This window comes from Harpia harpyja, chromosome 3, assembly GCF_026419915.1.
Source record: "Harpia harpyja isolate bHarHar1 chromosome 3, bHarHar1 primary haplotype, whole genome shotgun sequence".
Classification (NCBI taxonomy): Eukaryota; Metazoa; Chordata; class Aves; order Accipitriformes; family Accipitridae; genus Harpia; species Harpia harpyja.
In genome coordinates, this window is record NC_068942.1 from 47,306,577 (window position 1) to 47,321,512 (window position 14,936).

The 14,936-nt window shown below is 40.2% G+C and overlaps 1 protein-coding gene across 1 annotated transcript in view; it reads right to left on the bottom strand.

Moving 5' to 3' along the window:
- Positions 1 to 14,936, bottom strand: part of RYR3 (ryanodine receptor 3) — a 252,124-nt gene that overhangs the window by 121,683 nt on the left and 115,505 nt on the right. Inside the window, exons 29-34 of the mRNA XM_052782467.1 lie at positions 13,854 to 14,038; positions 13,103 to 13,139; positions 12,575 to 12,735; positions 11,853 to 12,018; positions 8,235 to 8,321; positions 490 to 716 (exon numbers count right to left, since the gene is read on the bottom strand). Of these exons, the coding sequence (XP_052638427.1) occupies positions 490 to 716; positions 8,235 to 8,321; positions 11,853 to 12,018; positions 12,575 to 12,735; positions 13,103 to 13,139; positions 13,854 to 14,038 (863 nt within the window). The remainder of the gene's footprint in view (positions 1 to 489; positions 717 to 8,234; positions 8,322 to 11,852; positions 12,019 to 12,574; positions 12,736 to 13,102; positions 13,140 to 13,853; positions 14,039 to 14,936) is intronic.

The following is a 14,936-nucleotide window of genomic DNA, read 5'->3' on the forward strand; positions in this document are numbered from 1 at the left end:
TCTTTATTATCTTCACTCTGAAGATAAAACTTACTGAAAATCTAAGTCAGGATCTTGTCAATAAGAACATAAAAACTTAATACATGTAAATTCAGAGCAGATGAAACAGAAGCAGATTACATGTTTTTATTACAGAAAAATATCAGCAAAATAGTACTTGCATGTTCTTTATGTTTGTTTTTTTCAAGCTGAGAAAATCTCTATGTTTAAAGACCTAGAGATTTAAGAGATATTATTTTATAATTTAAATAAAATCAAATAGTCATGCTTTCTCTTATGTATGCAAATATCATCACGTGGCATTAAAATTATTCAGCCTCTTGATCTACTTAAATTTCACAAATATGATATTATAGTAGATAAGATCATAAATTTTAATGAACTCTAGTCTAAGTATTCTCCAAGGCAGGTTTAAGCAAAACCCAGTTATCAGCTTTCAATACATTTATTTTGTCCACACCAAGCCACTGCAGTTCCTTCCAAATGTACCTGTTTTCTTCTGGGATATGAAGTGCCATCATCTGCAGAGGTTCCAAACACTGCACAACCCAGCCATGACGTTCACTGACACGCTCAGTTTCTACTTTTAGAAAGCTGTTTGGCATCCTGCTCCATAAAACAGGTGTAATTGTTTGCACATCAAGGCGAGGGGGACACTGAGGAACAGGATTTCTTTCTTCACTTTTGAAAATTGCTGCTGATAAAGGCATGGTATTCTGAAACAAATAAGCGTATTAAAATTATTTTTGTAACATCTAATTATGAATAAACCTATAATGCCAAAAGGAAGTATAATTTACTGATAGCAAAGAACTTATAGAAATATGTAAGTTATTGCAATAAACAAAATCCATTTAAAAAACCCCAACATTAAGGGTGTTCTCCCCAAATAACTTTTTTACTTTGACAAATGCAGTTTAGATTTGTTGAACAATTAACTTCATATAATAATTACATTTTGTCGTGGTTTAACCCCAGCCAGCAACTAAACACCACGCAGCCGCTCACTCACTCCCCCTCACCCAGTGGGATGGGGGAGAAAATCGGGAAAAAGAAGCAAAACCCGTGGGTTGAGATAAGAACGGTTTAATAGAACAGAAAAGAAGAAAAACTAATAATGATAATGATAACACCAATAAAATGACAACAGCAATAATGAAAGGATTGGAATGTACAAATGATGCGCAGTGCAATTGCTCACCACCCGCCGACCGACACCCAGCCAGTCCCTGAGCGGCGAATCCCTGCCCCCCCACTTCCCCGTTCCTATACTGGATGGGACGTCACATGGTATGGAATACACCGTTGGCCAGTTTGGGTCAGGTGCCCTGGCTGTGTCCTGTGCCAACTTCTTGTGCCCCTCCAGCTTTCTCACTGGCTGGGCATGAGAAGCTGAAAAATCCTTGACTTTAGACTAAACACGACTGAGCAACAACTGAAAACATCAGTGTTATCAACATTCTTCTCATACTGAACTCAAAACATAGCACTGTACCAGCTACTAGGAAGACAGTTAACTCTATCCCAGCTGAAACCAGGACAGTATCCACCCCTTATTCTATACCATTGACGTCATGCACAGTTCCCATACCTTTAGTTACATCCTGATCAATCATCACCTTTCCATCCCTTTAAGACATATGAGCAATGATATATATATATATATGTATACACACACAGAGATATCATTCCTTTAGTTCATGGGTCATGTTCATAAAATGTTCATTGAGTTCATTCAGTTTCCGACTCTGGGCTCCATCTGTCATACCAGTCTTTCTGGGCAGGAGGGATGGTGCAAAGTCCTCTCAGTCGGTAGAGCCGAATTGGGCTTCAGTGCAGTGTGACGAGCAGGTGACATTTGGCGCAGCAGGAGGATGGTGTGCACCGTTGGATTGTTGCATGCTGGAGTCAATTCTGGTTCCATCACTACTGCGCTTTGCTCAGTTTTATCACAGTTCTTTTCTTGCTTGATCTAAGTGATTCTTACTATAGTACTATGGATATAGCACATAATTATAGTAAGGATAACATACAGTAGCAGGGTTATATAGCAACTAATATACAGTTTAATTCTGGCTGTTCTCACCTAAAATTAAATCCCCTTGAGGCACACATCGGACTTCCCCATCTTTTCGCATCACCCACCAAGTGCACCCAGGCCCTTGAGCAAAAGCAATCCCACAAATGGGTTTACCTTTGCCTGAGGCAGGAGTAACCCAGACTGTCTTCCCTAACATATTTTTTATGTGCACTACAGGGACTTTATCCCCTTCTACAGTATGTAAAAATTCTGACTGGGCAGGGCCACCCCGATTGGCAGATCCTCTGGTGTTGACTAACCAGGTGGCTTTTGCTAAATGTGTATCCCAATGTTTGAAAGTTCCACCCCCCATTGCTCTCAATGTAGTCTTTAACAGTCCATTGTATCGCTCAATTTTCCCAGAGGTTGGTGCATGATAGGGGATATGATACACCCACTCAATGCCATGCTCTTTGGCCCAGGTGTCTATGAGGTTGTTTCGGAAATGAGTCCCGTTGTCTGACTCAATTCGTTCTGGGGTGCCATGTCGCCACAAGACTTGCTTTTCTAGGCCCAGGATAGTGTTCCGGGCGGTGGCATGGGGCACAGAATATGTTTCCAGCCATCCAGTGGTTGCTTCCACCATCGTGAGCACATAGCGCTTGCCTTGGCGAGTTTGTGGGAGTGTGATATAGTCAATCTGCCAGGCTTCTCCATATTTATATTTCAGCCATCGCCCTCCATACCACAGGGGCTTTAACCGCTTGGCTTGCTTAACTGCAGCACATGTTTCACATTCATGGATAACCTGTGCAATAGTGTCCATGGTCAAGTCCACCCCTCGGTCACGAGCCCATCTATATGTTGCATCTCTTCCCTGATGGCCTGAAGCATCATGGGCCCACCGAGCCATAAATAGCTCACCCTTATGTTGCCAGTCCAGGTCCACCTGAGCCACTTCAATCTTGGCAGCCTGATCCACCTGTTGGTTGTTTTGATGTTCTTCAGTGGCCCGACTCTTGGGTATGTGAGCATCTACATGACGTACTTTTACAACCAGATTCTCTAGCTGGGATGCAATATCTTGCCACAGTGCGGCAGCCCAGATGGGTTTACCTCTGCGCTGCCAGTTGCTCTGCTTCCATTGCTGTAGCCACCCCCACAGGGCATTTGCCACCATCCATGAGTCAGTATAGAGATAGAGCACTGGCCACTTCTCTCTTTCAGCAATATCTAATGCTAGCTGGATGGCTTTCACCTCTGCAAACTGACTCGATTCACCTTCTCCTTCAGCAGTTTCTGCAACTTGTCGTGTAGGACTCCATACGGCAGCTTTCCACCTCCGATGCTTTCCCACGATGCGACAGGATCTGTCAGTGAACAGGGCATATTGCCTCTCATTTTCTGGCAGTTTATTATACAGCGGGGCCTCTTCAGCACGTGCCACCTCCTCCTCTGGCGACATTCCAAAATCTTTGCCTTCTGGCCAGTCCGTGATCACTTCCAAAATTCCTGGGCGACTGGGGTTTCCTATGCGAGCCCGTTGTGTGATCAGTGCAATCCACTTACTCCACGTGGCATCAGTCGCGTGATGTGTAGAGGAGACCCTCCCTTTGAACATCCAGCCCAGCACTGGCAGTCGGGGTGCTAAGAGGAGCTGTGTTTCAGTACCAACCACTTCTGAGGCAGCTTGAACTCCTTCATATGCTGCCAATATCTCTTTTTCAGTTGGAGTATAGCGAGCTTCGGATCCCCGATATCCTCGACTCCAAAACCCCAGGGGTCGGCCTCGGGTCTCCCCAGGTGCTTTCTGCCAGAGGCTCCAGGTAGGGCCATTCTCCCCAGCTGCAGTATAGAGCACATTTTTAACATCTTGTCCTGTCCGGACTGGTCCAAGGGCTACTGCGTGAACAATCTCCCGTTTAATTTGTTCAAAGGCTTGTTGTTGCTCAGGGCCCCATTGAAAATCATTCTTCTTTCGGGTCACTTGATAGAGAGGGCTTACAATCAGACTGTAATTTGGAATATGCATTCTCCAAAACCCCATGACACCTAAGAAGGCCTGTGTTTCCTTTTTATTAGTTGGTGGAGACATAGCTGCTATTTTGTTAATCACATCCATTGGGATCTGACGACGCCCGTCTTGCCATTTTATTCCTAAAAACTGGATCTCCCGTGCAGGTCCCTTGACCTTACTTTCTTTTATGGCAAAACCGGCTTTCAGAAGGATTTGGATTATTTTCTTCCCTTTCTCAAAGACTACTTCTGCCGTGTTGCCCCATATGATGATGTCATCAATGTATTGCAGGTGTTCCGGAGCTTCACCTTTTTCCAGTGCAGTCTGGATTAGTCCATGGCAAATGGTGGGGCTGTGTTTCCACCCCTGGGGCAATCGATTCCAAGTGTACTGGACACCCCTCCAAGTAAAGGCAAATTGTGGACGACACTCTGCTGCCAGAGGGATTGAGAAAAACGCATTAGCAATGTCAATTGTAGCATACCACTTGGCTGCCTTTGACTCTAGTTCGTATTGAAGTTCTAGCATATCTGGAACGGCAGCACTCAGCGGTGGCGTAACTTCATTCAGGCCGCGATAGTCAACTGTTAGTCTCCACTCCCCATTAGACTTTTGCACGGGCCATATGGGACTATTAAAAGGTGAGCGAGTTTTGCTGATCACTCCTTGGCTCTCCAGTTGGCGAATCAACTTGTGGATGGGAATCAGAGAGTCTCGGTTGGTGCGATATTGCCGCCGGTGCACCGTCGTGGTAGCAATTGGTACTTGTTGTTCTTCAACCCTCAGCAACCCCACAATCGAAGGGTCTTGAGAGAGACCAGGCAGGGTAGACAGCTGTTCCGTGCCCTCCGTCTCCAAGGCAGCTATACCAAAAGCCCATCGATACCCCTTTGGGTCCTTAAAATACCCTCTCCTGAGATAGTCTATGCCAAGGATGCACGGAGCCTCTGGACCAGTCACAATGGGGTGTTTCTGCCATTCATTCTCAGTTAGGCTTACTTCAGCTTCCAATACAGTTAAGTCTTGGGATCCCCCTGTCACACCAGAAATAGAAATGGGTTCTGCCCCTTCATAACTTGATGGCATTAAAGTACACTGTGCGCCGGTGTCTACTAGAGTCTTATACTCCTGTGGGTCTAACGTGCCAGGCCATCGAATCCACACAGTCCAATAGACCCGGTTATCCCTTTCCTCCACCTGGCTGGAGGCAGGGCCCCTCTAATTCTGGTCAGAGTATCCAGTATTCACTTCTCGTAAAATTGGCTCAGAAGTCCCTTCAAGAGGATCAGAAATAAGATCAGCCCTTCTACTCTGTTTGGAAACCGGAACGGCATTTTTCCTGGTAGAATCCCCTTTTGTGGTGTTTTTTCCTCGCAGCTCACGTACCCGTGCATTTAGGACCGAGGTAGGTTTTCCATCCCATTTCCTCATGTCCTCTCCATGATCACATAAGTAAAACCACAGGGCACCTCGCGGTGTGTACCTTCTATATTCTCTCTCTTGGGCAGAGGAGCGCTCACTCCTAATAACTGAGACATTGGTCCTTACAGGTGGGCAACAGGACATCTCCTCTTTGAATTGCTGGAAATCCTCGGACAGCTTCTCCACAGCCAAAATGCAGGCTTGTAGGGAGGAGGAGAGATTTTCTTCATCTTGACGGAGTTGGCGAGCCACTTCATCCACTGTCGGTGCCTCTTCGTCTTTCCAGGTCATTATTGCCAGTGAGTTGGCATAGGACGATGGTGCGCTCCGTACAAACTTCCGCCACATGGGTCGTGTGCATTGGACTTCGTCTGGATCTTTGGGTAATTGTGGGTTGTCCGGATCATGATGAATTTTCTCTAGCACAGCTAATTCCCTCAGATATTGGATACCTTTTTCCATGGTTGTCCACTTGCTTGATTGACATATAACATCTTCCTTAAAGGGGTACCTTTCCTTCACACTTGACAGGAGTCGCCTCCAGAGGCTGATGGCTTGTGTCCCTCTTCCAATTGCCTTGTCAATGCCACCTTCCCTGGCAAGCGATCCCAGCTGCTTGGCTTCCCTACCTTCTAATTCCAAGCTATTAGCCCCATTGTCCCAGCATCGGAGGAGCCAGGTGATAATATGCTCACCTATACGGCGGCCAAAATCTTTTCGCATATCCCGCAGCTCACTCAAGGATAGGGACCGGGTTATTACCTCTGGTTCTGCCTCTTCCTCCTGTTCCCGTGATGACCCTGGTTCGCCTTCATCCTTCGCTAAGCGAACTGATTTTTTTGTATATTTCTTTTTCTGTACGGGGGCAACTGATACTGGTGCAGGTTGGTCCGCTGGTTCAGTTGCAGTACCGCTCGCCGGGTCTTGGATAACCGCAGTGTCTGTTGCCAAGGTTTGGGTAGCTGCTGTGCTCGTTGCTGGGGCTGGAGGGACCTCACTGCCCGTTGCCGAGGTTTGGGTAGCTGCCATGCTCATTGCCGAGGCTGGAGGGGCTGCAGTGCCTGTCGCTGAGGTTTGGATAGCCACAGTGCTCATTGCCGGGGCTGGAGGGGCCGCAGTGCCCGTTGCTGAGGTTTGAGTGACCGCGGTGCTCATCGTTTTGTTGTTAGGTCCAGAGACCTTCTCTTCCCCTTGAGGGTACTGAGTGGTGTCGAACAGGGCTCGATAGGCATGGGCCAGGCCCCAGCACGTTGCAGTAATTTGTATCTCTCTGGAGCTGCCGGGGTGACAGCATACCTTTTCCAAATATTTTACTAGTTCTTCTGGATTCTGCACTTGTTCAGGGGTGAATTTCCAAAACACTGGAGGTGCCCCCTTTTCTAGGTACTTGCCCATACTACCCCACACACCCTGCCACTCATAATTATCCAGCCTTGGGGCAGATCTCTGGGTGATTTTCTTAAATAGTTGTTTAACCTTAAACGAGAGCTGAACCACATTCAGAAGCATGCTAATTCCTAGCAGTAGGGCTAGGACCGTGCTGGTCCCAACATCCCAAGAGTATTCAAATTTTTCAAAATTCTCAAACACCATTGTAACTGGACTGAAGGAGAAAGGAGAGGGGAAGAAAGGTATCCCACCCATAGACTGGTTTTCCAAGGAGGAAAGGTAAATGGTATAATTATTAATAGTTTCCCACAGATGGCTTCCACAGTATAAAGGTGACAATGCTGGGTGCAAGTACCGGATTAATCCCACAGCCGACGACTTTATCATACCATAAACCAGTGTTATACAATACATCAAAGCGAAAACCTTAATCCACCTCCCACGGATGATAAGCAGCAGAAGAGGGACTACATACAGCAAGCGAGGTGATACATAACAGAACTTTAAAAACCAGAACAACAACTCTAAGAACACATAAATCAACATAATGACCAGCGACTATTAGACCAATATAATGAATGCTTATAACAAATTTGTTTTAACAAGCTCTGGTCAGGTTTGTCGTTATCTCAACCCTTCGTGCCCCATGTTGGGCGCCAAAAAGGACTGTCGTGGTTTAACCCCAGCCAGCACCTAAACACCACGCAGCCGCTCACTCACTCCCCCTCACCCAGTGGGATGGGGGAGAAAATCGGGAAAAAGAAGCAAAACCCGTGGGTTGAGATAAGAACGGTTTAATAGAACAGAAAAGAAGAAAAACTAATAATGATAATGATAACACCAATAAAATGACAACAGCAATAATGAAAGGATTGGAATGTACAAATGATGCGCAGTGCAATTGCTCACCACCCGCCGACCGACACCCAGCCAGTCCCCGAGCGGCGAATCCCTGCCCCCCCACTTCCCCGTTCCTATACTGGATGGGACGTCACATGGTATGGAATACACCGTTGGCCAGTTTGGGTCAGGTGCCCTGGCTGTGTCCTGTGCCAACTTCTTGTGCCCCTCCAGCTTTCTCGCTGGCTGGGCATGAGAAGCTGAAAAATCCTTGACGTTAGTCTAAACACTACTGAGCAACAACTGAAAACATCAGTGTTATCAACATTCTTCACTCTGAACTCAAAACATAGCACTGTACCAGCTACTAGGAAGACAGTTAACTCTATCCCAGCTGAAACCAGGACACATTTACAGAAGTAAATGTAAAAGTCAAATAAAAAGTCATGCCATTGATTCAATCTTCCTAAACAAATTCAACTGAGCAGGAATTTCCATGGAAATAAACAAATTTAAAAGAGCACCGTTATAGAAAATATTTTGTACCTTTAATTTACCAAGTTCAAATTGAACCAAGTTAGTGCTCGTAGGCTGTACAAAAGTTGCTGGAAAAAGCTTTGTGTTTGGTTCAACCTAGAAGAGAAATGAGAGTAAAAAATTAAAAAAAATTTAAAAGACAACAAGAATCTCCTCCCAGAATACGATACGATATAAAATAAACACTACATAGCTTACACTTCATTATCAAATAACTGCAGACACTGTATTAAAGTGCTGATTGGTGTCTACCTGTAGTTTACCTCTAATACAGTAAAGCATTTGCTGAGTTATCTTTATAGGCCCACCTAACTTTCAGGCAGGTGTGTCTGCTGCCTTATGTACTCTCAACACCTGTAACAAGCACTTTAGTAACACTACATGTTGATTCTTCTCAAACATATCCAAATCCAACACCTCATTCTAGAGCAGCTCCTTAAAAATCCAGCCTCTTTAGAGCTACATACTTTGGCTCTTGCTCTAGGAAAAGCACCTCTAACACAGACTGAGCGTAGAATACAGCTTTTTAGACCACAACACATCTTGTAGAGTTCTTTCACATTTTATGCTGGACAAAATAATTCACTACCAAAAAACCTCAAAAACAAATTTCTAAGAGAGAGGGAACCAGAGGTGGATAAGAAGTGGGTGATAGCGCATCATTTGATCAGGATAGTGCAAATCTTTATTTCCTATTAAGATTAGTGAATTTCTGATCTGAACTCCAAAAGCAGAAGGATGTAATTTTTCTAAAGATCTCAAAGATCTCTTTATTTCCAGGCTTAGCATTTATCTCCAGTCTTATAAAATCACAGTGAATCACACTGAATCACAGTGCTGCAGTTTTAAAGTGTCTGGTTGGGTTTGGGATTTTTTTGACAGCTACATTATCCTCAGTTCCCTATTACAGCTGGACTCAAAGTACATGTCAGAGTAGTAATACCAGTTTATTCTAAAGAATTCTCTATGAGATCACCCACCCTTACTGCCATGAAAAAAAGAATTAAAAGGATACTTATAGACTAGTATATTATTAAAAAGATTTCAGCGCTCTAGGGGGGCTGAAAAAAGGTACAGTCTATACGATCAATTCAAGGTTTCAGGAGTTCAATTAAATATTTTAATCACATCATTGTGTATTTTGTGTACTATGCATATACATTATACCTACTAAGTACAATTACAATACTCGTGCTATGAGGGAGTGCAACTCCTAACTTTGAGGACGGCAAACTATCAAAAATTGCAAAACAATAAACTGAGAGTCACAAAAAAGAAATAAAAAAACTATATTCTTTTAGATGAGAAAACAGCTCCAAAACACAATATAACTTAAACAAAATGTAAAATAATACTGTATACTGAAAAATCTGTATGCAGAATAAAGTTTTTTCGGAACTATGACTATTGGGATAGACAAAATAATGTAGGGCCAGGTATGTACATTCTAATCTTTTTGATAAGTTAAAAACCCACAAACCCAAATCCAGAAATAAAAGGTATCCTGGACTGAAAGACACTACTAATAAAATGTGTCTTTTATTTCAGTAAAGCCTGAAAGTAACTTAATAAGACAATATGACTCTCAGCCTTTGACCAAAGACAGATACTTCCTAGTAATAATAATTGAATTTGTATTTTCTAATCTTCTTTGAAAGTCAGAAAACCATTACTAACTCAGAATAAAAGAAAATATCTTGTAAACCAGTATTTAAGATCTCCTTTCTGCTACGAATACCTTAACCTTGGCCTGACAATTAATGACAAAATCTCAAATATATACATATACACTATCTTTCATTTACTTTTCTATTATAGACAGTGGGTTTTTTTCTGAGTATCACCAGAGCATTCAATAGTTAGATCAAGAACTACAGCAAAATTAATTTCTTCTCCTCAATCTGTTGACCTATAGGCCTTTTAGAAGGAAAACAGCATACAAATACTCTACTTCAGTTAAGAAAACTACAGAGTGCAAATGGGTACAAGGTTAGAATAATTACCCTGCAGCCTCTAGAGCAGACAAATATCAGTCATTTGCTGCAATTTCGGTGAGAGATTAGATTTACTAAAGTATTTTAAAGATTTTATTTTATGGTAAAAATATCAGTAAATGAAAATCAAAACTACATAAGACTACTTTCACTACTTTCAAAAATAGAGAAAAGATTTAAATTACTCAAAATAAGCAAAAGTTGAGAAATATTTCACCCTCAGACATAACACTCCTGTTGGAATATACCATTGTATCTTTACAGGAAGTGCTTCAACAGACCAGGTGCTAACAGGTTTATTGAAAAACATTTCCAAAGGCAACTCCAGGTATTTTTCCGTGCAAAATAGAAGAAACAGAAGAGAAATTATTGTATTTTCTGAGATTATTTTAAGTTTAGTACAAAGAAGGTGATTACACTAATTGCAAGTCAAAAGAGGAAAAACTAGAAAGTGTTTTTTACACTAAAAGCAGTAACAGGCATCTTCTACATCTGTATTTTCCTAGATTTCTTTACAAAATTAGAAAAACAGGTAAAGGCTGTTCCATGAAAAAAAAAAAAAACCCCAAACAAAACACCAAACTTCCATGGTTTTGTTCAGAAGCTTATTGATTTGTATCTAGCTAAAAAGAAGAGCAAAGCATGGGGCTTAAGCACTTTCATCTCCTGTTTTCTTTTCCCAGAGTGATGGCACTTAATATCCTCCCAGCATGGCACTGAAGTCTCTGACCACATTTACAAAATATACCAAAATCACAGCTAAATCATCTCCCACCCCCATTTACAGGCTGTGTGCAACCCTGCTGCATTCATTTTCAATGAAGTCAGTATACAAAGTTCCATTATATTTATCTGAGTAACGTTTAAGTTTTATCTGTATTATAGATTTGTGCGGGTTTTGTTGACATAGAAAAAAGCGATGCATTGTTCCCAACGCTGGATAATCTCTTCCACAGTGGATGCTCTACTATAGACAACTAACTGATCTTACTAAGAGCAAATCTCATCAATCTGGTGTTGAAAACTTCTGTCAACTACTGATCCATTTGCATAATGACTCCACGTTTTGAGAACATTAATAGTATTTAGGGCCCATCCCATTTATTTTGGCTTTGCACATTAATGCATATTTGAATTCTGGGTTTTGAAACTTATCAAATCACAAGATCTCCAAATCATAGCTATCTGCTGAAGACACAAGCCCTGGTAATACTAAACTAAATTTATTTTCTCAATCCATACCAAAAATTACTGTATCTAAAGTCTAATTTTGACCTTATGCTAATTTAAATAATTATTTCCCATATATCATATAACAGTTTTAGTTGACAAAAAATATTTTAAAGAATAATTAACATTATAAATCAAATTGTGAACCACAAGAATTGAGAACTAAAAAAATATTTTTCTGAACATATGTACCAATAGCCCTTCCTCAACATTTGAAAAAACTGTAAGAAGCTGGAAAAATGTAGCCTTACACGAGAAACAGGGATAAAACAGAATAATACAGGAAAACATGTTATTGTCACACAAATAGTGTTCAGTTAGACTTCTGAACAAGAAAAAACAATTTCATAATAGCATCAAAATGACCAGCTTACTAGATAGCTTCCTGAAAATCTGATAATACCTGATAACAACTGCCAAGCTCTTTTCCATTGGCCGTGAATGACAACATTCCAGTAGCCAGGTCAACAAAGCATCCAATTTCTAAATCAACATTACTGCGACCTGATCTCTGGGAATTCGCAATTACATCTCCTCCCCAAACCATATAGCAATTGCTGCGCTTCACACTGAAAGAACAGCAAGAACAAAGACGACAAATATTAGGTCACACTGAACTTAACTAAGTATTCAGTGAAGATGTACTTTTCAATGGAGTAATAGTTAGAGATCCTCAAAGGTGCTTGTGCTGCTATTAGTTTTGTTTTCTCATTAACAACCCCTCTTTTTTATAATAATGAAAGCATCATGAGTAAGGGATCAGACTAAGTGCACCCCCCCCCCTTTTTTTGTAATTATGAAACAATTTCACCTGTTTCTGTGTGCTTATGTAAGATACATTAAAACAAATAACAGGTTCATCTACAGTGACCAAATATAGATGTTAAAAGAAAGAAGTATCACAAAACATTCTTTCAAACAGAACATTAATGATAAATATACTCACTTTAACAAGTCTATGTAAAACACATTCATATATAGATGAGCGCAGAACACTCCTACTCCATAATGAATTTTCTTATTAGTTTAAATTAACATTTAAAATATCATCAAGCTTGTGAATAATTCACTTTTGAACAACAGTATTAAAATACAATCTTTAATAAGGGATAAATAAATCCATACCTTTCATGAACCCTGCCTCTCTCATCACCTAAAGTAACTGTCACTGTACAATTTTTATTTAGGTCAAAATTCTCACTGTAAAAATGATAGTCTGGTGTTACCCAGCCAACCCAGACAGAGGATGGGTCTTGGCCAGCAAATATCCGTAGTGAATAAAAATACTGAAAAGAGGAAAAGAACATATTAGTAATAGAAATCTAAATTATTTTATCAGGCCATACTCAAATAGTGATTAAAAAAACCTCCTATATATCAAACTTCAATAATAGTAATTCATATTCTCTTAAGTAGTCATTTATAATGCTCATAAATTAAAAAAAAAAAACAAAACAGACTAGTGGTTTAAGATAGTGAGGTTTATGCCTCATGTTATACAACTCTGGGCATTATTATTTATACACAGTGTTATATCATAGCAAATGATTAAAAAGGCTTCTTTCAACAGATCAGTTCCTAATGAACCTGCTGCCACAACTAAATCTACTTCAAAAAGTAAGGAGAACTAAGCATCTCAACGTATTTACTTACTGTAGTACAAGGAGCAGCAATTTCTTGGCTGTGCTTTCTAAAGATAAAGGAACATCAGTAAATTAGTTAAAAAAAAAAAAAGTAAAAAAAGTCCTCATTATTAAACTAAGTGTACTTACAAGCTAACTCATATTTGCTGGGTACTGAGTATGCATGAGTAAATTAAGCATGCAAAGACTGTACAGGATACAAATATACACCCAAAATAATTGATTACATTTCAGGCAGAGAGCTGGGGGGGAACAGATAGATTTACAGCAATTAACTAAAGATGAGGGAATGCTGGAAGGTTCTGAGCTCAGTAGTACCTGGCATCTTTAAAAATCTGTCCCACAATCTTTTTTATTTTGCATGGATTAGTCACTTTTCCAAAACCAATGAGCTATTGAACAATAATGTAGATGAGGATTAATCCAGTGGGCAAAAGATTCTGAGCTGGTTTTCCAGCCTGGCTGAAGAGCTTTGCAAATCCCAATGATTTTGAAAGGATGGCAGCTGCTTAGCAATGAATAACTATAAACCTTGTGATGCACCTCTTCAGAAATAGCCCTCTCTTGTCTGGATATAGCATTTTGCAGTCAAGTCATAAATTTATTCATCAAGAACAAAAAAATTCTCAGTAACATGCATCCTAGTGTGTGCTTAGTGCAAAAACAAGTATGAAATCTTGAGTGTACAATAACAAAGAATAATAGAACATATTACATTTACATTGAGAGCATGAAATAGGATAACTAAAACCAAGTCTAACCGTTTTTGGAAAACATCAGATGAGGCATTTTCCACACCCATGCCAAAGCTGAATGATGAGCGGAATTCAATGGGCATACTCAATCGACAATATATCATGTCTGAATTGCTGTTCTGTGTGCCAAATGTTTTGTGAGTAACTTTTAACCGAGGTGGACTGTCAATGGTTCCATCAATTCTCCATATCTAAAAATAAGAGAAATTATTTTAAAATAATACTATTCCAAGAAAAATGCTGAAAACTTTCATTAAGCAACTAAAGGATGAGGAAATTGAGTATATCCTGACTACAGTAAATATTTTCAAGTTGTTCCATACAGCATTTAAAAAAAAAAGTATAGATTTTATGAAATTAATTCACTTTGAGCGCACAAGTTACTGAAAAATTGCTTCACAAGAATCAGTAGTTTTCTACCACAACAAGAAGAAATATCAATTAGAATCCTTCAGACGATCCTTATGAAGTCTAAGTCTGATATTATTATTTTCCCTTGTGCTGAAAAAGTGAGTATGCTTTTAAACTTAGTGACAGGAACATTTCAAAACCCTTTAAGGACAGGAATACAGTTGAAATGATCCTGATAAATGGAAAAAAATGCTGAGATCATTCAGTTGGAATTCAAGTAGAGTGTACTTTGTTTAAGTAGGAAATGTTCAAAGACAAGTATTAGGGAATAATAGGCTAAACATCTAAATTAAAGTAAATGGCCTAGGGATTATAGAAAAAAAACTGATCAGGAATTCAAATATATCATTGTGGAATATATTAATATGGAATATTTTATACAAAAAATAGGATATATTATTCTGCTCTAGAGCAGATTAGTCAGGGAGTTGTGGAATTCCTATCACTGGTGCATCATAAGAATGAATGAAACAGATATCACTCAGCGACACCACAGGTACATTTAAATGTGTCTCACAGTAGCAAAGTGGCCTAAATCAGTCTCTGTTTAGCTCATACTTCCATGACCTTAAGTGATGTTGAATTCAGCTGAACAATTTTTAGATATTTAAGAAAAAATGTATAGTAGAGAAGATTTTAAAAAAATGAAAGTGAATGTAAAATAGAATATAAAAAATG